Source organism: Wyeomyia smithii, chromosome 2, assembly GCF_029784165.1.
Source record: "Wyeomyia smithii strain HCP4-BCI-WySm-NY-G18 chromosome 2, ASM2978416v1, whole genome shotgun sequence".
NCBI lineage: Eukaryota > Metazoa > Arthropoda > Insecta > Diptera > Culicidae > Wyeomyia > Wyeomyia smithii.
In genome coordinates, this window is record NC_073695.1 from 88,252,436 (window position 1) to 88,276,880 (window position 24,445).

The window sequence follows — 24,445 nt, forward strand, 5'->3', positions numbered from 1 at the left end:
ACTTTGCGCTGCTGACGATGCAAACTCATAGGTATTCTATCTACCTGTCAGGCCTGGCACAGAAAGTAAGCCAGACATGACTTTTGACCTTAATGCGCAACACGCGCGGCATCTTTGACACTCCCCTGCAGGAGGGCCATTTGCTTCGACTGAATATCTGCAAGACCGTGGCGTAAAAAGTTTTTGCTGCTGTTGTTATAATTCTACTTGTTCTGAAAAAATACGGAGAATATTGACACAAAATTTATTGCTGCTATTGTTCCCTGCAGGTTTGTGAAGAATATTTACCCTCTTCGGGTTATCTTGTCAGGATTAGGCTCTGCTAATGTGACGACTTAGTGAAAATTAATTTCCCCTTATAAGACTTACTAATATGTAGCAGACATGAAAATAATTTTTCTAGCAGGATTGGTATGGCCAGCAGAAAGTAGTTGAATTGAATGGTGGAAATTTTTGCATGGAAAATGTTTTGAACTTTGTTTTTGAAGAATCAAATGAGAGGAAGCTGCTTTTGAAAAATCTGAGAGTTTAAAAATCACTGTTCATGTGCCGTACTATAACTCCAACACAATGATGTGGATAAAAACAGAGCAGTATCGTCTGCAAATAGGCGTGGGATGCCTGTCAACCAAAGCCTGTACAAATAATTGATATACAAAAGGAAGAGAAGCGGACCTATATTACTTCCTTGCGGCACGCTGACGTAAATAGGTGTCAAAGAACTGTTGCATAGATCAACTTTTTCTTGCTGACAGATAGCTACGGATTATGTCGTTTGCAATATGTACCTCCAATTCCATAGCTGCCGAGTTCATTCAATACAATGGAGTGGGTTAATGTATCTAATGCTTTCCGCTAATTTAAAAATAGGGTACCAACTACTTGCTTAGAATAAATTCCTAAAATAACATCGTCTAACAGTTCAAAACTTGCTGCAGCAGGCAGTCACTAAATTGAACAGGAAAATTATCACATGAAGTTTATTCAAAATTTTGTTTTTGAATGGTTAGGTAAGTTGCTTTAAAAAAATAATCTGAAAGAGTTTTCAAATCACTGTTCATGTGCCGTACTATAAGTCCAACATCAAGCAATATCGCACGCTAGCCTGTAGGGCTAAAAGCGGTCTCGATCAACTGGATTAGTTGGGAGAATCCGTTATCGATATTGTTTTTTAGCACATTTTTCATATGTAGGATAAGTACACTGGTTGACAAATAGTTAGTCACGTGTAACTTGAGACCCTGATGTGGTCATTCACCTCTGTCCAGCAACTCGTATCCCAACCTCCACGAAGTGCCGACCGGGATACGAGTAACCTTAGCTGAGATCGGGTAACCAACCCCCGGTAGAAACTATGGTCGTATACAGACTGGAAAGGGGGTCGTACGCGGCTGTGTCCCCATATTAGGGGCGGCGTACAACAGCGTCTGATCGAGAGCGGGCGGCTAAATTATGGAATGTTGTACCCCGCTAACTACACCTAAGATGGCAGCCCCATCAGCAAATTGTGGGTGTCGCGTCCCTGGTAAGGTAGCATACCGAAACCTTTCTTCAACCACGAACAAGGAAATTAGAAATGCGGAACGGATCAATCGGCAAAGACCTAGGCTACTAACACAGAAAAAGATTAAGGTAAACGATTGTAAATTGGGTATTTGGAACGTCCGATCTCTCAATGAACCGGCGCGGGCTGGCTTGCTTGCTCGAGAACTACAGCGGCAGGGAGTCGAAATCGCAGCGATTAGGAGGTTCGGTGGTCAAATTCAGGAGAAAGGGAATTCCGTGAAGTAGACCCTATTGCACACACTTCTTTCAAGTACCACATTTACTACAGTGGTGGCAAAGCAGCGAAACGGGGCGTCGGTTTCGCAGTGCTGGGAAATCAGCAAACAAGAGTCATCCGGTGGAGGCCCGTAGATGACCGTATATGCGTGTTGATGAAGTCAAAGATCTGATGACGTCAAAGATTCCACGTTTGAATATTCGGAAACACACCTGGAGGCATCCAAATGGAGAAGCCTGCTCCCAGATCGATCACGTACTGATTGACGGTCGGCACTTTTCGGATGTTACTGATGTTAGGTCTTTTCGGGGACCAAACATTGACTCTGACCATTATCTCGTCGTTTGTAAGATCCGCGCACGGTTGTCGAACGGTTGTCTCGCACAGAGAGGACGACGTCATGTGTAATGACAAGAACGGCAACCTGCTTACTGTTAAACCGACGGTTGCAGCCAGGTGGGAGGAGCGTTTTTAGGCGCTATAGAACGGTAAGAGGCCGGATGAGCAGAGCAGGAATAGGATGACGATTATGAGTGACGAACGAGCTGTGGAGCCACCAACACAGGAGGAGGTGAAAAAGGCGATTAGTGAGCTGAAAAACGGCAAGGCCGCTGGGAAGGACAGTATCCCGGCCGAACTTCTAAAAACGGGAAGCGAGCGGCTGTACTATGCGATCCACCAGATAATACTAAGGATCTGGGCGGATGAACAAATGCCGAATGACTGGTTGGAAGGCCTCATATGCCCTTTTTATAAGAAGGGTCATCGATTGGATTGCATTACGTTGCACAACTTCGCATATAAAGTGCTCTCCCGTATCCTGTTCTTCAGATTGAGACTGTTAATGGAATCCTTTGTTGGAAAATCTACCAGGCTGGTTTTCGACAGGAGCGTTACACGACGGATCAAATCTTCACCCTGTGGCAGATCCTCGATAAGTTTCGGGAGTATAACCTGCAGACGCACCATCTGTTTGTGGATTTCAGGGCGGCATACGACTCAGTGAAAAGAAACTAGCAGTGGCAAATCATGCTGGAACACGGTTTCCCGAGGAAACTAATTATGCTGAACCGTTTGACGCTGGAGGGATCAAAATCATGCGTGCGAATAGCTGGTGAGACATCAACTGCATTCGTAACGTTGGATGGACTGAAGCAGGAGGGTGCGCTCTCTAACTTGCTATTCAACATCGCCCTTGAAGGTGCAGTACGAAGAGCAAACGTGCAAAGATCATCACGAAATCTCACATGTTCCTTGGTTTTGCGAATGACATCGATATCATCGGGTCGACCGTAAGGCTGTGGAGGAAGCCTTCGTGCCTTTTAAGAGGGAAGCAGCGAGATTAGGACTTAGGATTAGACTTAGGATTAGAATTGACTCTGCCAAAACGAAGTACATGGTAGCTGACAAGGAGTGTGGTAGGTCCCGTGGTGTTGGTGCTGAGGTGGAGATAGATGGGAAATGATTTGAAGTTGTTGATGAATTCGTTTATCTTGGTACGCTTTGAACATGTGACAACGGAATGAGCCGTGTAGTGGAACGACGAGTTGCAGCTGCGAACAGACATAAAACTAGCGTTGTATAGGACGCTGATACTCCCGGTGGCCCTTTACGGAGATGCAGCATGGACGCTGAAGAAAGCTGATCGACGAGCGCTCGGAATTTTTGGGCGTAAAGCTCTGCGATCGATACTTGGGAGTAAATTGGAAGATGGAGTGTGGCGCAGGCGCATAATCACGAGTTGTACCAAGTAGGGGGCAGGCTTCAGTGGGTTGGACATGTAGCCAGAATGCCTGACGAGAGAGCCGCCAAAACTATCTTCAGTAGAGAACCAGGAAGAGGCTATCGACTCCGTGGTAGGCCTCGCACGCGGTGGATGTGCGCGGTGGACGAAGATGCACGATGCTGGTGTACGAGGAGACTGGAGAACGGCTTCTCAAGACAGAGGAAGCTGGACATCTTTTATTCGTTCGGCCCTAGACCGGTGAACGGTCCGTTAGCCTACGAAGAAGAAAGAAGAAGAGGAAGGATAAGTACAACGGTACACCATGCCCCAGTGCTGAGTCGAGAAAATTTCCAGCTCAAAAAGATCCTCGACCGGATCATGAATCGAACCCGATATCACAACAGTGTAAGAGAGCTAGCCGATCGACATCGCATAGCACGCAGCCACGGGGACCACATCACAAGAATATTGAGGCACACAAATTCATCGAGTACCAACACTCGACGGCCGATGTTGTTTTGATAGAATCGATGGTTAGTCTAATTTTCATCGATTCCCTAAAAGTCACAAATGCCTCTGCCACCGCTCTGCAGTTAATACAATATCAGAACCATCCTCAAAACCCAACAGCATGTGAGACTTCTTGATAGAGGTACCATTCTCTCCATATTACACGAATCAGCTCATTCAGTTTTGTTGGAAAACTATGTTCGAGCTTAATCTACCATCCCTCATTGCACTTTACTGAATCGTATGCCGCCTTGAAGTCTGTAAGTAGATAGTGAGCCTGAAAGTTCGTTTCTCTAAAGAGCATTTTCAGGACGGTTCCACTTTCAATTGCAGTAGTTTTTATGAATGTTCCTCTTTCACTCAACAAGGTATTCGACACCGTTTTAATTCATACACCAACCATGAATCGAATTTACGAAAATAAGATGTATAACGAAATCGATGTGCGATACAATTTATAAGTTCTAGAAGGCAACGTCTGCTCTTAGGAAATTTGGGATAATTGGTCAATACGAGAATTTTTGGAAATAAAATGATGCACGGTGCCAGAATAATGAACACTGTGACTTTTTTATATTACTCAACATAACATAATTGCAAAGTGACTTCAATTTATCTGTGCAGCAATGTAAGTTTCCTGACCATTGAAAATTCTCGTATCTGTTTCCAAAGCACAACAAACGCAACACCACTACCTATCGTGGCATCACATCCTTGTGCGCTTGCTATAAGTTGTTTTGGACGCTTGATTCGCTATCTGTAAACATAATATTGTTACCGAGTAGCACGGATTTTCACGTAGAACTACGTCTATCATGAAGTTACATACTCGGCTACATAGGAATGTAAAATGAAAATCTAAAACCGGAAGAAGTGAAAAATATGTCCAATTTCAAATACTAATGAATAGGTTAGTTTTCGATGGATTTCCTTTGTCCTTGCAGCAATAGATTGGAAAATCTTCTAAGATTCATTTAAAATGCAGAAAATTGTGATTTTATCATTTGAACTATTGTACTATTGAAAATTGTCAAGCCTTATCAAAACGCCAATTCCGACTTCTGATTGGTCGTTATATCCCAAGCCCAAACACAGTCGACAGAATTATAGACCTGCTCGTATTAGTTTAAGACAGCGACTACAACAATCCTTATTTAACAGCAGCAGCTGTGGCAGTGCATAGCATCAGCAGTACCAGTGGTAGCAGCAGCGATATTGGGGTCAGCTGGTGCAGTTGCACTTCCTCTGGTAAAAGCTGCCTTTGTGCCGTAGCAGCAGCATTAGTAGTAGGTACATTAACCGGCACTTCCTCTAATGAATAGTTGCCGTATTTTAACAACACACAAACGTTTTGGAATGCTGGTTTTCAATGTATATGAGCCGCCAAATTTTCAGTGTAAAAACAACTTTCAACTGTATTATCAGAAAAATGCCTCAATCTCCTCTTTCGGGGTAGCACACAGATGCTATCGATATTATACCCGATACGAAATTGAACAAAAACAGTCCTTATGAGCACAACAAACAAAATTATTGAAGATTTAACATTTTCTCGTTTTGTGCTGGAATTAAACGTGAAATGTTTTTTTAATCTGCATGCGCTCTGACTGTTGAAACTTGTTTGCGTTTTATAGTGTTTGATTCATCCCTGTTCAGTGATGTATGTGTAACTAAAATTCGGTCGCACTTCAACTCTTGTTTTGCACAAAATTTTAAACATATTCAATACAAGCAATGCAACAAACAACCTTTTGTAGTTCTACGTCAACCTTGCGGTCGTGGCTTTGCATACAACCCTTGTGATTTTTCTCCAAAAAGATCAGTAACTACAAATTAAATGTAGTTCGTGTCTCGCTGTATACAAACCCTGGACTTGAAGGCTGCGTTCGATAAGGTAGACCACGGAATACTGCTTGAAAAAATATTCAGGCCTGGTATGGCATCGGATTCCGTACACTGATTGAAATAATATTTGATTGACCGTAGATTTTGTGTGAAAGTAGGATCTGTTGTTTCTGACCGCTATTGCAATATGTCCTCGAGACAGTAACCTGGGTCCGCTACTATTCTGTATCTTCATCAATGAGGCTGCTCTTTTGCTGCCGTCTATGCTGTTTTATGCTGACAATACGTAATTGTTAAAAATAAAAATTAAGTGTTTGCGTGATTGCATACGCTCCTGAAAGATTATTGTGTCAAACTTTCTTTATTTGGAACCACGCAGTCGACTCTACGGATCCCCCAATCGGATTCGCACCATTTACCACCGCTTCAATGAGTTTTATGAGTTATTTGTCTCGAAATACTAGTATTTCCGTAACCAACAAGACGCCGAGAAACCGAAAACTAAAATCTGACGCTGTTTTCAAATCCAATTACTGACTTCTGATTACTGCAAAACTGTGTTAATCTAAGAGAAATGACCAAATGTTCTCCAAACTTTCAAGAAAATGAAGGATCATAAAATCCACGATGAAACCATTAATTATTCCGGTATCGCTTACGGCTTTGTGCTAGCAGGTAGCTTAGATGTGAAGCCGGTAAATCCAGGCAGCTTAACCAAAACAGCTTTTACGGGTAGAATTAAATTATTCCTAACGGATTGATGTCATACGTGAAAGTTCTATGTTTGCAGTTGAATTGTTCAAATTTTCCCATGGGAATTTCACTCCTTATCTTCTGCTCACAGTTGCTCATATAATAAAGGCTAAGTCAAATAAAATTTGTATTATTTTTTTATTAAAATGCAGCAATCCTCAATTGCTACGGTAAGCTCTCTTTGTAGTAAATAAATCACCAAATAAATTATTTGTAAGGCCTCAATTGTGAAAGCAAACAAATCTTAGCAATTCTTCTTGCACATATGTCACCAAATCTGATTGCTCACAAAAAATTACTTTTAATTTATTTTAAAAAACATGAGGGTAGAAAACATTCTAAATAAAAAGAATCCGATTTTTTGGATTATATTCTAGGTTAAAAAGATCCGTTATATAATCTATTTCAAGAATAAACAGGATTCCAAACATTTCTTAAAAGAAAAAGAAATATATTTTTCCAGATCTATTGAGGTTCTAATTTCTTCGATTCTTCTATTGGCTTTGGGTTTTAATAATCTTCACTTAGACACTATTCTACACTAAAAGAGACTGAAATAATATATGCGTATTTTTCAGCAAAAAAAAAAATATCTATCAAAAGTTTGTAAAATTTTTTTAAAGCACTGCAAACCCCGATGGTTGAAAACTAGAGAATTGTTGAATGTTATTGGATGCTACGACATTAATTTACATTTAATTAATATAAACACAGTTGAAGTAGTGAAGATTGATCTTAATGAATTTAATACAATAAAATCAAATAACGAAAACTTGTTTAGGTAAGCCATATACAATCAGTTATTTTCAATTATTTATTCCATAATTGATTGTTGTCTTCCAAAATAAAGTTTGACTTCTTGAATTTCCCTTTTTTTCGAATGAGGCATTTGTTTTAGAATTTTTTCAACGCAAAAAAAATAACCTAACCTCTCCAAGCATGATTTCAGCAACTTAATACAGTCCCTGCTGAACATTGCTTTCGAAGGTGAACCAATTGTGACTTTATAGAGAAATTTACTCACAAGGGCATAATCTCTTTAATTACACAAATGGCTACAACATCTGACTGAACTCCATTGCAGACTAAGCTCACGGTTTTTTCTCGCCTGAAAGCAACATCAATTAGCAGTCCAAATTAGCAAATGAATGATTTATTCTCTACCGAACCAAAAAAGTCAAAACGAGAAAATTCAAATTAAAAATTCAATCTAAATACACCACTCTAAGTGTAGAGAGAAACTGGAATCCTTAAGAGTGCTGTTCACAGCCCGGAACTAGTGCACTCGGCATTCGCAGTTGCAAAACTGGCAGCTGGGCCCAAAAAAAAAAAACTTTTTCCATTTGTCCACTGCGAATAATCGTAATTGGACCATCACAACACTTCAGTGCACCGGAAACTCTTCAAACAACAACGATAATTGAAGCTTAGTAAGAATCCCCGATTAATCCTCCTACTTCTTTTTATTTTCTAGTCAGACCAAAGAATTCGTACCATCCCAAAGTTTTGTTGTTCGTCAAACGTGCATTAAAATTAATTAAATGTGAATAATTGTTGTCATGAATTCATTTTTTTAGAAAGACTCTAACTGAAACAATGCTCTTCTGGAAATCTCCTGAGCTCGAGCAAGTTCTAACCCAACGTTCGGAACAACACGTATAACTAGAGATAACTTTAGCGAACAAAAGTCCACCTACATAGTTCAACTCTTTCCCAGCGCGCTCTCCGTACGGGCGAAGAAACTGCAAATTGGAGGTTTCTTCAGAAAGGCAAGCAGAAAAAAAAACTCCATCATAAAATCTCTTCAATTTTTTCTGATGTGTACCGGCGGACTGAAAAAGTACTAAGCGCCGCAGAACACAACAAGGCTCTGCCGAAGTTTGTTCACAGCTGAATACTTATGAAAAATTTACGAGAGTTACCGGAAAGCCGCTGGGCGAAAACTACATTTGTGCCACTTTGAAGTTATCAAATTAGCAGGATGGAGAAATGAGATCTGGTTTCTACCAGCGACGGACTTTTTCCAAATCAAATAACGATTAGACTTAATAGAATTCAACTTACCAACAATGCTGCGGCAGAAGTTGCTACACCTGAAAATAAAAATTTAAAATCATATATGAAAACTTTTTATAAATTCAAAGATTCAATAGTTTTTGATTTTCTTTAAAAGTCACTTCTAATAAAGTTATTGAACAATGTAAAAAATGAAAAAGAAGTAAAAATAGTTGGTTTACTCAAACAAATACATATCGAAAGTTTTGTACAAATCAGAAAGGGTCGATTTCGTTTCTATCAGGCTATGAACGGTCTTGATATGTAGGTGTTTGAAATGATAATAGCTGCTGTCAATTTCTACCATAAATATCGCCCTACTAAAATGAAAGCAACCACTGAAAATATTTTTGTCACGAAGGCCTTTTGCGAGCTAATACATGTTCATGGACAAAAATAATCGTTTAATAAGATTAGAGGAAAAAATGGATTTTTGTCTATGAATACGTCTAGCTAGCAAATCAAGTTCATAACGGAATTGTTTTCAGTGGTTGCAATGCAGTGGTTGAATGAATTTGGAGACTGTTTATTTCATGGCACATTGAATGTTCGAATATTATTTCAACTCATTGTTTATGCACAACAACGTTTTAGGTTTATTTAATATAATAGTACCAACATACTTAATACGAAATATACTACTTTCAGCGGATCATTTCATAACCATCGTTTGCTGAAAAGAGAAAAAGTTGTGCTATCTTTCCTACCGGAACTTCACCTCAGAGCTAATTTTTATACCAAACAAGGGCATAGAATAAGAGTTTTGAAAGCGCCTTGGCATAGGAGATGTAATAAACACGAAGACAATGGAATTAATTCTGAGCTGGTAAGATGAAGAGAAAGGAGAAACTTTAGCTGGTCACATTTCGTTCCATTGGTAAATTCCCCCAGCTTTGATAAAATAAATGTGTTGAACATTCTGCTTTGCACTTTTCCCAGTTCCAACCATTGGAGGGAGAAAAACTGCAGAGAATAATTACTCGACGAAATAAATTCCTGTTTTACGCTTTATATACTATCGATGACATTGTAAACACATTCGTGAAACGGTTGCCAAAAAGTGTGCGAAAAACGATAAACATTAATTTACATTTTGATCGAAAATTTTCCGTGCCGGCTGAGCGAGGAATTCTACCTCGTTTGCACATGAATTATCGCCCATGTTGCTGATTCATGTACCAGCACGTGTGTATGTCAATCTCCATATCCATCCACCGTGTGTGTATGTGTGGGGAGGGATGCAGAGCGAAGATAGTCACCAAAGACGTTACCATCCCCGGCTAGTACGCTGCGACGGGATCCTGCAAGCTCGGAGGCCATGATTCATCGCTCCGTATTTATTCAATTCAAATCTAAACACACGATCTAAATAAAGAAAACGATGTGCAGCTGATAAATGGCTGTCATATAAATAAACAAGCTGTCGCCATTCACTCCGCGCTAGCTTGGGCGGCAGCAGCAGGGAATAAAAGCGACGGCGCGGCGTGTGGCGCAAAGAAATTTAAACTTTATGCCTTTATAATAGCCTAATCAAACTTCAAGTACTATTTTCCGGTCGAAAAGTCGTTCAATCATTGTTAGGGTACGGGTTTGCTTCTAGGAACGGAAAACTTGGGCAATAAATTTGAAATAACGAAGAGTGATAGGAGATACTTGGATCAAGTAAGCATCGTTAAATATTTATGTTTGTAGTTAAAATTTGGGTATTCTTTATTTGAAACTTGAAAGTATAATTTCGATTAATTTCCTGTAATAACGCTACTGTATAGCCCAATTTATCAGCATTTTGTATGCAAAATGTGTAGTTCTACTGGAAAAAAGGAAGTACCTAAAACGGGGTGAGAATCTTGAAACCATATCTATGCAAATTTCAATCGAATTCTTGTTTTTTAATGTTTTTTTATTTCGAGCAGTTTAAAAGTATCGCGTGATGGGGTTAGCTCCTGTTCAAGTCTAGTTATTTTCTTGGTTATAAACACTTGATGTAATTTTCATTGGTCTAGTCAGAAACTTACCACTTCTTCGAGAATATTAAGGACACGTCCGAAAGTTACCAATGTAGAGTGATGGGTTTGGTAAGTTGTCAGGTTTGTTTCCGCGCAGCTCTAGAACCGGATATGCTATTCCGAAATAATTCAAAAAAGCTTAAAAGGACTGTTTGTTCAAATCGGTCTGATGGTTTTAGACCTCCCAGCTGGTTTCGAGGTACGATGTCGTAGTATATTCGAGTACTAGCTCGGTAAAAGACTGTTAGTATCAGTAGGATCGTAGTGCTAGCCCTGCAATTTTCCGATACACTAAAGAGTTGGCCGCGACGTCTGAGTCAAATAAACAGCACGAGCCACTTCAGCTCGAACTCCGGATTAAAAATCACAAGGGTTGCATGCAAAGCCATGACCGTAAATTTGACGTAGAACTACATAAGGTTGTTTGTTACATTATTCGTATTAAACATACTTAAAATTGTGTGCTAAAGAGGAGTTTAAGTGCCTCTTAAGTGGGGGGCCCGGGGCAAATTTGCTTGAGAGGCCCTCTTTTTTTTTTAAACATTTAGAGGCAACGTTCTGGAAGGTGACGAGCAAAAAAAAAGGTCGCCCCAAGTCTAGGGGGCCCTTTGAATCGGGAGGCTCGGGGCATTTGCCCTCTTTGCCTCCCTCAAATCCGGGCCTGCACATTGGGTAATGAAACTTCATCAGGGAAAATTTTTCTGCTATAAAAAGTTTAATCTAAAATGATATATAGTCGAGTCCGACCAATATATATATTTTTTTTAATTCTCGCTTATTTTCCGTCGGTCTAGTTCCGCCACTGTTGTTGTGCCAATCACCGACGCCCAGGGAGGCGACTCCACCCAGGACCCTAACTCACGACCCGTTCATTAACGAACCGGCGCCAACGGCTTTACTTCCTCATGCGATGGAAGGCGTGATCCCAGAAATTTTTCGCCTCAGAAAATCTCCCGGTGTCGGTTAGGATTTAATCTAGAACAGTTGGGTTGGTTGTAGGTGGATCACGCCACCTCACAACCATCGACACCTATGTCAGCGGTGGGATTCGAACCCAGGCGTCGGGCGTGGTTGGCGGAGACGTTACCAACCAAACTAGGCCCCCGCTCACCGACCTATATATATATAAGTACAGTGACGCTTCGATTATACCAGGAACAGAAAAAAATCGCGTATATTCAAAATATATTTATTTTATGTTACTTCCAAAATTCCGCCTAGATTTGTCGATTATGTGACTGTAGTGTTTTCGGAAGTTCAACTCTGCATCTAACATAACCCAAGATCTTGCACTTCGTTAGTTCTGGTAATGGTTTTATCACCTATTCGATAGTTCCATTGGAAAAAATGTTTTTTTCCTCGCAAAAGTAATCAATTAATATTTCGATACACTAACAACCATCATGTTGTGTTGACAGCAGTCGTAAAATCTGTTAATTACACTTCGCAGGAGTTCACAGTTGGCAAGAGTTTTGATTAGGTAATACATTTTTAAATCGTCGGCATACAGTAGTTTACAGTCTTTTGGCAGTGCTAGACAGACGTCGTTGAAAAAAATGGTGAATAGTTGTGGCCCCAAATTGCTGCCTTGCGGACAACCTGCTGTCCGAGAGAGTGCTGCGTTCGTCAGTATCTCGAAAAGCTTTGAGCCAGCACGTAGTGAGGTAACTCCACGATAGTTAGATACGTCGCTTTTATTACCTTGGATAAGGATAACTTAAATATGGCTTTTAATGGCGCCCACAGTTCGACAAATTTCTGTTTGGTGGCGGAATTTCGGTTGTCTGGCGTAGTGGATTGCGCCAGTATCAGCTGGTTTTCCGAATTTGCTTTTGGTTCAAACAAATCCCTTGCCGGTTGGTCACATATATCAGCAGCAGCACGTCAGCAGCAAACGTCTTATTTTGGCAACAACACAAGGGGGCATTCTGTGCTGGATCCTATAAATCAAAATCTTCCGCGGTCGTTCAATTTATTAAGTGTGAAAACAGCTTTCGTTTTTTTTGGCGAACCAGCCTGTGGCTGAAAGCCACCCTAATAAAGTAATAAAAAAATAGTTTTTCGTTTATTTGGGCAAAAATTCATCTGACTCGAAGTATTTATAAACTTATGTGTATTTGCGAAGGTTCACAAAATTCGAAATATTACACGATAAGACGAAACATATTAATGCACGAAGCAACAGGTTTATTGTGACCAAAGTTCGTACGATAGAATGATTTGTAGTGAGGATGGTCGAAGGGCTCTTTGTTTCAAATGAAAATTTAACAACAACAGGAGCTTTAAAGAATCTATCGCATTATTCAACAGCTTTGCCACAAAAAATACCTGTAGTATGTTGTGGCAGCGTGCTAAGGTATCGGTTTCCAGATAGAGTCAACGACAGCGGTCCACATACATGGGAAGGTGGTCAGGTTGTTGCTAAGGTAAGTCTCGATGAGCTATACGTATGAACCTTCGCTGTAGACGTTCTAATCGTATGTTCCAGTAAAGCTGGTGTGACATCCACACAAGGTTGGCGTTCTCAGGGATAGGATGGACAAGAGCACAACAAACAAGCGAATTTAACATTTCTTGAAGACGATGACAATCCCCGATGCAACGAATCATTAAAAATACGGCCAATTCTAAGTGCAGCAGTGTCGTTGGAAAATAATATAAACAGTAGTTGTCTCAAATTACTGCCTTGTGGTACATCAGATGTATTAATGAATGGAGGCGATAATTGATCCTTACTTCACTTCCACACATAGTAATTTTACGAAGTGTTGTGAAGCATCCATTCTTTTCTATAAGTATTCGGTGATTCAAGCGGTCGAAAGCAGCATTCAGTCTAGTATGTATCACGTCCACCTGCGCCTTGCGTTCCATTTCGTTGATACAACTAGGGGTGAAGTCTACCAGATTCGTAGTGACAGAGCGGCCAGTCATGAAACCATGTTGGTCAGACGAAATATAGCGTCTAGTGTTACGTTGTACAGCTGCACTCACGATAGTTTTAAAAAGTTTCGAGCCAGCGTACACCATCATGGCACAAAACGTTTTAAAGTGTGTGTTGTCAGAGTGCTTTATTCTTCCACTGTCGGAGCAGCGATCAGCATATCTGATTTTAAACAACAAACTGCCCTTTTACAGGCAACTAAACAAACAATTGAAGATTAATCATTTTTTCGAAACGTCTCGAGCGCTTGCATTTGGAAATATTATTGAAAGAAACTGTGCAAGAGAGGCGTGTAAAAATCTGTGTTAAAGGAGACCGTGCAAATAGAAAGTCCGGTACATGCTGTACCGTACTGTTTTTCTTCCAACATGTTTTCTTTCAAGACATCAGTTTTTATTATGCTTTAACAGTAGGTTTAGAAATTGTTCAAGGAAATGAATTGTTCCGAACTTTTCGAAAAATCTTTACCTTCGAGACATCAAATTAGTCTAGGTTCATGAAAGCAAACATTAATTGACCTATTGGAACGGGGAGACTCAGTCAATTTTATTTGAATGTCGATACTGATAATATCACAGGGAACGGTTGGTGTCTATTCATGTCTTCTGTGCTAGGAATGCTCGCATGTGATTGGTTCATTGTTCGCGTAAATTTGTCCTTGAAACTTTTTATCAATTTTTACTGCCAAGCAATGAAAAAATAGTGATAGTTAGCATATTTCAAAATTGTCCAACATTTTATCTATCCAACAACATATTGGTTATTGTTATAAATCATGTGGTTATGCTGTTATAATCAAATTGCAGTAATATGAATTTCGGAGTACAGAAAACACCTGGGCAGTGTTGAGTCCACACAGAGAAAAGGTCGTTTAGAAGATTAAGCATTGATCACTTTCTTGTGGTATGCAAAATCCGCGACTGGTTGTCCAACGTGTTTGAATCGAGGACTACAAGGAAGATACGGTTGTAGGGAAACTACTCCATTATTCATCTCAGCCCATAGATTCATCTCATACAACATGAAAACGGGAAAAAATGCATATATTCTAACTGACCCAATCTGCTAATCCATGGAATGGATTCTTCTTAGTTCACTTTAGATTTCTCATTAAGTAGAATCCTCAAAAACTCACTTAAAAGCTCTAAATTTGGTTTTATAGTCAGGCTTCTGCACTCGAAAACTCATTTAATTCAATTACCTACCTCAGAAAACAAAATCCGTGCATTGCTCTATACGGCTACAAAGAGAATCGTTCAGCTACCCACTAAAGTTTTTTCATCACTAGCGGACCACTTTTTATTTTAATCACTAAAAAAAATCACTCACTACACTAAGAATACTTTAATCTTTGAAATGTTAACCCCAAATTTCCAAAAAAAAAGCTTAAATTAGCAGCAAAATATGAGATGAATTTCTACAATTCCTAAATTTTAACTGTATGTATTTTCATCTGTTTTCACTATGTTGAAGAAAATCAAAAGTTGTCAAATCAGTTTCTGTTAATACGAAAAAATCATACTGAAAATGTTAAATTATTCCGACATAATTGACATAAATCGACAGCACTGCAGTGGTTACCTAGGTTACCAATTTTGCACGCAAACAACTACAGCGGATATCTAGGTAACCTACTATAACGGGCTGCGGCTACGTTCATTCATGATAATGTGATTCTTTCATGATTAACAGTGTGATTAATATGGGGGCATCGTGAGATGAATAATTGAGCAGTAACTCAAAGTTTGAGATGGATATGGAAGCGTTGTGAAAAATGATTTGTTTTAAAAAAAGTTTACTAAATATACAATGCTGCACGATTCAATAAGAGCACGTAAGCGTATTTTGTTTGTTTGTTCAATGGTTTCGTGAAAATTTGGAGTTTAATCCGTGCATTCTTCGTGAATATCGGCCTCATAAGATGAAAAATGGAGCAGCACCCCTATATCCAGCGGTTCTCAACTGGAGAAGTGACTGCAAAGTACTTTTCAGAAAGTTGATGAGCGAATTGGAGGAGAGCTAAATGAACAGTGGAGATAAATTCACAGTACGTTCAGCACCACAGCGTGAGAAGTTTTTGAAACAACCGCGACTACCACGTCCAATGAGTGGTTTGATGCCGAGTTTCAGAGAGCGATGAAAAGAAGATCCGCGCCAGAGGTCACATGGCTATAACTGTGGCACGTTAAAGCGGAGGAAAATAAAGAGCGCCTAGAGTCGCTGGAAAGAGACTCAGTATCGAGAGCGTGTTCTTGCGAAGGCGTAGGGTTGCTTTTCCAGGTACAATACAAGGAATTTTTACAAAAAGATTAACAGAATCAGGAACCATAACGTCTCCTATCATGTGTACGATAGAAAGGGGATCCTGATCCTAATTCAGAGGTGGCTAGGCGTTGAGAACAATACTTTAATGTGCTGTTGAACGGCGAAGAAAACGGAGGAATCGAACGAAGCAGTATTAATATTGAAAATGATGGACAAGCTGTGGTTTCAACAACCATGGATGGGGTGAAGGAGGCAGTAAGCTAAAAAAACTTTGCAAGGCAGCTGGGAAGGATGGAATTACCGCCGCACTCTTCAAAATCGGGAGTGAACTGCTGTATCGTGCCATCCATTGGATCAGGCGGAGAGACGGTTTCATTCGCCTAATCTGCTACCGTTTAGATTGCAGCAACCGCCGAGATGTGATACTAATCATTTCTGCATACAAAATCCTCGCCCACATTCTGTTTCAGGGAATGCGACCGTTGCTGGAAACCGTTGTTGGAGATTTTAACTATTCATAGACTTGGCAAATTTTTAACTATTCATAGACATGGCAAATTTTGTTCGAACATGGTGTTCAGTCCAACCTGTTCGAACTGAAGCGACAGAGTGGCAGCGAGCGAACGCTTTATATCCACTAATTGCGTCGCAGTAGGTAAACAGCGGTGTGAGATTCAGCCCCGCCCCTTTGTATACTTTAGCACTGCGGAATGATATAAAAGAGAAACAGATGCGGCAGCATTTATTAGTATTTTTCCAACCGCGATACGATAAGCAGTAGAAAGCAGACAGTGAAAGGAGAACAATAGCAGCAATAACAGTAGCTGCAGTAGCAGTAGCATCGGTGGGCAAAGTTGCGTCACCGCGAAGAACTTTAACGCGAAGAATAGATATTAAGAATAAGAAGAAGAGAAAAATGAATAAATTCGTGTAAACAGTAGTTCTGTGTTTGCACCTGACCGCCGAACAGTCTGTCCTATGTCTCCACCCGTAAGAGTTAATTGAAATTGAAGAGTTTTTTTGAGAGTCTTTTTCAAGGCTCATATCTTCGAGTTTGATTTCTGCTAGCCAAGTGGGCTAGTCCAGGCCAATCACGTCGCGGCTTCATGAGGCGAAGCCGATCAAAGGAGTCCGGCCAATCTAGTTGCCCTCCTGGGAAGGAACGAAAGGGTCCTGCTCCCATCCGGCTTGGTTCCCGCTGGGAACGCAAGCAACGTTTACCGACCGGCGCAGTCACAGTCCACTGCAGCCCCAACATATTTTTTGGTCCTTCGAGCCGGATACTCAACCGTGAGCGTATTCGGTTCATCTTGTGATTCGTCACCCGGCGATTGCGAACTGTTACATCGGAGTGTGGGATGGATGTTGGAGGTCGGAGGCAAACACGGAGATTGAAAGTGAAACAACGCTAAAAACACTCAAAGAACTCATAAGTGAAAGTTAAACAATCAAAGAGACTAAAAGTGAAGTGTGAAAATGACGACGTTGCATACGCCAGCCAAAACCAATAAGGGCAATGAAGAGGCAGAAGCTGCATTGAATACGCTGGTCCACATGCGTGGAATGGCTCAAGGAAATGTCACTCGAATCAAGAACATCTTGGCTCGAGCCGAAGCGGATCAGACTGAACTAACTCCTGCTCAAGTAAAGGTCTATATCAAGAAGGTGGAAACCGCATACACCGAATATCACCAGTTACATCAGCAAGTTGTGGCCAGTCTTCCAATCAACAAACGAGAAGAGCAGGATGCAAAGTACTTGAGTTTTGAAACGTTACATGAAGAGGTATCAACTATTCTCGAAACCTGGCTCGGGAATCTGACAGCACCTCCACAGAATCAGCTCCAACAAATGGCCCCAGTCACTGGGAATCAGCAACCGGTGGTAATCCAGCAGTCCCTTCCTCGTGCGATTCCCACGTTTGACGGAAGAAACGAGAACTGGGAAAAATTTAAAATCATGTTTCGCGACGCCGTGGACCGTACCAACGAAGCACCACGCATAAAGCTGTACCATCTTGAGAAGGCTCTCGTTGGTGACGCAATGGGGCTTATCGATGTGAAGACGATTAGCGACGGGAACTACGAACACGCCTGGAAACTTTTAGAGGAGCGTTTCGAGGATAAAAGGCGAATGATCGACATTCACATCGCTGGCTTACTCGGAACAAAGAAAATACCGAAGGATGATTATGCCGATCTGAGAACACTGGTCGAAAGTATTAGCGGTCACGTGGAGAATCTCAAGTTCCTCAACCAGCAATTCACAGGTGTGTCGGAGCTAATTGTCGTTCATCTTGTCGCTCGTTCTTTGGATGCGACAACGAAGAAAGAGTGGGAATCAACAATAAAGCGAGGCGAGCTTCCCACCTACGAAAACACCATCAAGTTTTTGAAGGACCGCGTCTCAGTTCTGGAGAGATGTCAGGGTTCAAACGAAGAATCTCGGTCCCAGCGAGGAACAGCCAAACAACTAACAGGGAAATTTGCAGTTTCGAAGGCCAACACCGTAACGGCCTCTTCGACATCGGATCCACATTGTGAGATGTGTGGAGAAAGACATCCTACGTTCAAGTGTTCGTCGTTTAACAGCCTTTCCACGAGTGAACGGCTGTCCAAAGTTAAAGAGAGGAACATCTGTTTTAACTGCTTGAGGCGTGGACACAGCGTGAAGAACTGTCCATCGAAGAAGTCTTGCTTTAGGTGCAACAAGAAGCATCATACATTGTTGCACTTGGAGGGTAATGCCAGCTCGACGAGGCCTTCGAGTGAGAGCAGTGAAGAGAAGCATTCGCAGTCTAACCCAAATTCTGCGATTGGAATTCCTGGCTCCAGTAAAGCACCGGAGTCCAATAAGAAACCGGAGACCCAGCCATTGGTTACGGCAGTACACACTAACAACCCGATGAATTTGGCGAGTCAGGTGATCTTACTAACCGCCCTTGTTCAAGTGGATGATCAACATCAGCGCTCTCGTTTGTGCAAAGCCCTGTTAGACTGCGGATCCCAAGTGAGTTTTGTAACGCAATCATTGGTCGCTACTCTTGGGATTAAAGTGGAAGAAGTAAGTGTCCCGATAACAGGCATTGGCAGTGTGAGATCAACTATAAAACAAAAATGCACCATAAATGTCCGCTCTAGATGTAATGACTACTCATTCCTCGTGAATTGCTTGGTCTCACCGAAAATCACCGGTCGCATTCCATCGGTGAAGATAAATTTGGACAATTGGGAACTGCCACAAGGTCTAAAACTGGCTGATCCGTCGTTCCATGAACCCAGCCAAATTGATTTGCTTATTGGCATGGACTGGTTCTATGATATAATGAAACCAGGGTGCTTTAAACTAAACGACGACCTACCTAGCCTTCATGACTCCCAACTGGGATGGTTAGTGGGTGGTAAGCTGCTCGAGAGGTCCTGTTCAAACCTTGCGATGAACTCCTGCGCTGTTAGCGTCGATCCAATGGAAGAGCTTATGCATAAATTTTGGGAAGTGGAAAGCGTTTCACCAGAGATGGTTCCTTCGAGCGAGAAGGAGCAGTGCGAAGCACACTTCACTGCAACATATCGTCGAGACGACAGTGGTCGTTTTATCCTCCATCTACCGCTGAAGGACAACGCTCCCCAGCTGGCAGATTCTCGTTCTATGGCCTTGCGGAGATTTTACATGTTGGAATCGAAGCTACAACGTAACCCAGATTTGAAAGTCCAGTACGACGCCTTCTTGGATGAGTACGAGACTCTTGGGCATTGCCACGAGATCAAGGAGCATGATGACCCCCCTGGAATATTGAAGTTTTATCTTCCTCATCATGCTGTTTTACGTCCCTCAAAAACGACTACCAAATGTCGAGTTGTGTTCAACGCATCGGCCAAGGTGTTTGGATTATCACTTAATGACGTGATGATGGTCGGTGCTACAGTGCAGAGCGATTTGCTGTCCATAATTCTTCGCTTTCGAAAGTTTCGATACGTTTTGAGTGCAGACGTATCAAAAATGTATCGTCAGATGCTGATCGACCCCGCCTTCACTCCATTACAGCGGATTTTCTGGCGGAAGTCCCCTCAAGATCCTCTGCGAGTCCTCGAGTTATCAACAGTGACATATGGTACAGCGGCGGCCCCATTCTTGGCAACGCGGGCTCTTCTTCAATTAGCTCGCGATGAACGACACAGATTTCCTCTCGCAGCGATGATCGTGGAAAGGAATTTCTACATCGATGATGCACTGTTTGGTTCCGACGATTATGGAGAAGCGTGTGAACTTCGGGACCAACTGATAGGCCTACTGAAATCCGGTGGGATGCATCTACACAAGTGGTCTTCCAACGATGATAGCCTTTTGGATCCTATTCCCAATGAAGACAGAGAGCGATGCGTTCCACTTGGTGACAGCGGTATCAACGACATTATAAAAACATTGGGTTTAATGTGGAACCCTTCTACTGATGAATTCCTGTTCCGATCGCAATCTCCAGAGAAGATCAAAGAACCAACAAAGCGACAAGTTCTGTCCGAAATCGCCAAGATTTTCGATCCTTTTGGTCTTATTTCTCCTGTGGTAGTAGTGGCGAAGATTCTGATGCAAAATCTATGGATTTGTAAGCTGAAATGGGACGATCCGTTGGACGATGGCCTTTTGTACCAATGGGAAAGCTTTTTGACATCGCTGCCATCTTGTGAGCAGATTCGGATTCCACGCCAAGTTATATCAAGCGAAGCTATCCACTACGAGCTTCATGGGTTCGCCGATGCCTCCCAGAAGGCATACGGTGCTTGCGTATACGTGAGGTCGATTTTTCCTGATGGCAGAGCATCATTGAGGCTAGTCAGCGCGAAGTCTAAAATAGCACCGATCACACCTGTGACGATTCCGAGAAAAGAGTTACTAGCCGCTCGACTTCTAACAAGGTTAAATAGTAAGGTTAAAGAAGCATTAGAAATGAACTTCACGTCTACGATATTGTGGTCTGATAGTCAGGTTGTACTGGCATGGCTACGAAAGCCACTTGATAGTCTTCAAGTGTTTGTTCGCCACAGAGTTGCAGAGATTACGTCCCACAAGCATATTGTCTGGAAGTACGTTCGGACCGACCAGAATCCAGCGGACAGTGTGTCACGAGGACAAGCTGCCAAGGAATTAGCAGAAAATGACCTCTGGTGGAATGGACCTCACTTTTTGCGTACCGTCGACTACCAAGAAGAGGAACCAATTACTCTTACGGATGTCGAGATTCCAGAGTTGAGGGTCCAGCTGGCAGCTTTGCCAGTGATGAACTACGAAGAATTCCCACTCTTGACAAAGTATAGCTCCTTCCGGAAAACGCAGCGGATTTTGGCATACGTGCTACGCTTCATATCGAATACTAGAAAGAAGAAGGAAGACCGGTTGCTTTCAGCGTACCTCACCTTACCAGAACTTCGAACGGCATTGCATTTTATCGTTGGAGCTGTCCAGCATCAGGAGTTCTCCAAGGAGATCGAGTGCATTAGGTCAGGAGAGTTCAACCATCGTCTAAATAACTTGAAACCGTTTCTGCACAATGATCTACTGCGAGTGGGTGGTCGACTTAGCCATTCTGATCTACCATTCGAAGTGAAACATCAGGTGATATTACCTGACAAGAGTCCCATCGTTCGTGGTTTAATCGCCGATATACATCGCGAGAATCTCCACACTGGATGCAGCAGCGTTCAATATCTTCTACGACAACAGTTTTGGTTGATCAACGCAAGATCTACCATCAGAAAGGTGTTGAGAGGTTGTGTCACTTGCTTCCGAATGAAGCCTACTACGATCGATCAACAAATGGGGGATTTGCCGTCATACCGTGTCACCTCTGCACCAGCCTTTGAGAGAGTTGGACTTGACTTTGCAGGTCCAATATACGTGAAGCAACCTGGACGGAAAGCCACTTCAATAAAGGGTTACATCTGTGTCTTTGTATGCATGGTCACGAAGGCCATGCATCTGGAAGCAGTGGAAGATTTGTCAGCAGATTCATTCCTGGCCTCATTTCAGCGCTTCGTATCCCGGCGAGGCTTTCCGAAGGAAGTGTTCAGCGACAACGGAACAAATTTCATCGGTGCAAGATCAGCTTTGCGGGATCTGTATCTACTCTTCAAGGAGGAAGCCACCCAGAACAAGATCTTCGAGTACTGTCAAGCGAAGCAGATTGACTGGAGAACGATACCCCCAAACGCGCCACACTTTGGTGGGCTTTGGGAAGCTGGAGTGAAGAGCGTAAAGACAGTACTAAAGAAAGTGTATCAATCTACTTCATTGACACTCTTCGGACTTTCCACCCTGTTATGTCAGATTGAAGCAATACTGAATTCGAGACCATTGTATTCCTTATCAAGCGACCCAACGGAACCGGAAGTGCTAACTCCTGGACATTTCATCATAAACCGTCCACTTTTGGCTATTCCCGAACCATCATTGATGCATCTTCCGACCAATCGACTATCGCACTGGCAGCGCATACAGCAGTTGCGCGAACACTTTTGGAAGCGATGGTCTAAGGAGTATGTCACCGAGCTGCAAGTAAGTGGAAAGTGGACCAACAAAAGGAATAACATTCGACCTGGAATGATTGTCGTGCTAAAGGAAGATAATCTTCCCCCTCAATGCTGGAGACTGGGACGTGTTGTGAAGGTTTATCCTGGAGCCGACGATTTGGTAAGAGTGGTTGATGTCCAGACAAAAACGGGTACGTTTCAAAGGCCGATACACAAACTTGCGCCTTTGCCGATAGCTGATAATGAGTCTTCTTCTGCAAAGTTCTTGCCTGGGGGAGAATGTTCAGTCCAACCTGTTCGAACTGAAGCGACAGAGTGGCAGCGAGCGAACGCTTTATATCCACTAATTGCGTCGCAGTAGGTAAACAGCGGTGTGAGATTCAGCCCCGCCCCTTTGTATACTTTAGCACTGCGGAATGATATAAAAGAGAAACAGATGCGGCAGCATTTATTAGTATTTTTCCAACCGCGATACGATAAGCAGTAGAAAGCAGACAGTGAAAGGAGAACAATAGCAGCAATAACAGTAGCTGCAGTAGCAGTAGCATCGGTGGGCAAAGTTGCGTCACCGCGAAGAACTTTAACGCGAAGAATAGATATTAAGAATAAGAAGAAGAGAAAAATGAATAAATTCGTGTAAACAGTAGTTCTGTGTTTGCACCTGACCGCCGAACATTCTGTCCTCTGTCTCCACCCGTAAGAGTTAATTGAAATTGAAGAGTTTTTTTGAGAGTCTTTTTCAAGGCTCATATCTTCGAGTTTGATTGCTGCTAGCCAAGTAGGCTAGTCCAGGCCAATCACGTCGCGGCTTCATGAGGCGAAGCCGATCAAAGGAGTCCGGCCAATCTAGTTGCCCTCCTGGGAAGGAACGAAAGGGTCCTGCTCCCATCCGGCTTGGTTCCCGCTGGGAACGCAAGCAACGTTTACCGACCGGCGCAGTCACAGTCCACTGCAGCCCCAACACATGGTCTCCCAACAAAACTGAGCAATGGCATCCCAGATAATTTCACATCATGCGTCGGGGTAGCCGGTGAGATATTGGACGCTTTCTTGTCGTTAGAAGATTCGAAGTTTGGTAATGGGCTGTCAAACTTAACCCTCTACTGCCCAAATTAGTTTTTAGACGGACTTCGAATAAATCGCTATGACGCTTTATAAACCTTTTTTAGATTCTTTTTGAAGCTTTTCAGGGGTTCAATTAAAGACCGTTTATAGGCAGCACTGGGAACTAGAGGGTTAATGTTCAAAATCACATTGAAAAATGCTAAGCGGAGGGCTGGCGTGCATAGAAGAAAACCATCATTGAAAGTCACATATCCTACTAGGTTTTGCGGACAACATCGAAATCATAGGTATTAACCGTAGAGCGGTGAAAAAGTCCTTTGAACCTCTCAAGAGGGAAGCAGCGAGAACAGGGTTTATCAAAAATTCTGCCATGGTAGCCCGTCGGATGTTGATGCTACGATGGGGATTGCTGCGGAAGCATTTGAAGTTTTCGACTGTTTTTTATCTGGATACATTGCTGTCGATAGGGATGCCCAAGACCGAGTGACATAGCAATTGGATACGGCACTGGATCGATAGTAAGACTGTCTCGCTTAAACCCACTAACCCAAGTCTGTCAGCAATACAAGGAATCACTTTGCTTTACTGCAAAACTATATAAGCAATCTTCCGGGTCATTAAACAAAGATATTGTCCAAATATTACGGTGAAGGGTCCATGTGATTTCCAGAGAAATAAACGAATAATTTGAAAATATGTTAGGTACACTTCAAATATTTCTTCGACATTTGCGAAGTTTGAAAATATAAAAATTTTCAAACACAGAAATTTTATACTTATCTGTGCATTAAAGCATAACCTAGTCTCTATGTTTTAGTTGAAAATTGCCATGTTTTTTTATTTAAGTGATGCTTTCTTAGAAGAACATCAACAGCAATGTTGTTGCCGTCATTTTGGAAGGATTGGTAAAAGACTTTCAAAAACTTTATTTATTATATTTTGTGCAGGTTTCGCCAGATAGTTTTCCAGTTC

General features: G+C 42.0%; 2 protein-coding genes across 12 annotated transcripts in view; one reads left to right on the forward strand and one right to left on the reverse strand.

Moving 5' to 3' along the window:
- The window catches only part of LOC129725472 (potassium voltage-gated channel protein Shal), a 520,683-nt gene that overhangs the window by 364,565 nt on the left and 131,673 nt on the right, over window positions 1–24,445 (reverse strand). For all 11 annotated transcript variants that reach the window (XR_008728092.1, XM_055681351.1, XM_055681350.1 and 8 more), the window contains one exon: window positions 8,682–8,710. The gene's annotated coding sequence lies outside the window, so the exon portion shown is untranslated. The remainder of the gene's footprint in view (window positions 1–8,681; window positions 8,711–24,445) is intronic.
- LOC129719743 (uncharacterized) lies at window positions 17,361–22,755 on the forward strand. Its single transcript, XM_055671141.1, has 2 exons — window positions 17,361–22,568; window positions 22,645–22,755. Exons 1-2 carry the CDS (start codon window positions 17,361–17,363, stop codon window positions 22,753–22,755), a joined length of 5,319 nt encoding a protein of 1,772 aa, XP_055527116.1.

Excerpts from the sequence above, each read along its gene's own strand:
- LOC129719743 (XM_055671141.1), top strand. The coding sequence starts at position 17,361 with ATGACGACGTTGCATACGCCAGCCAAAACCAATAAGGGCAATGAAGAG. Across the intron at positions 22,569-22,644 it reads ATCCTGGAGCCGACGATTTG|CTGATAATGAGTCTTCTTCT; the intron begins GTAAGAGTGGTT and ends CTTTGCCGATAG.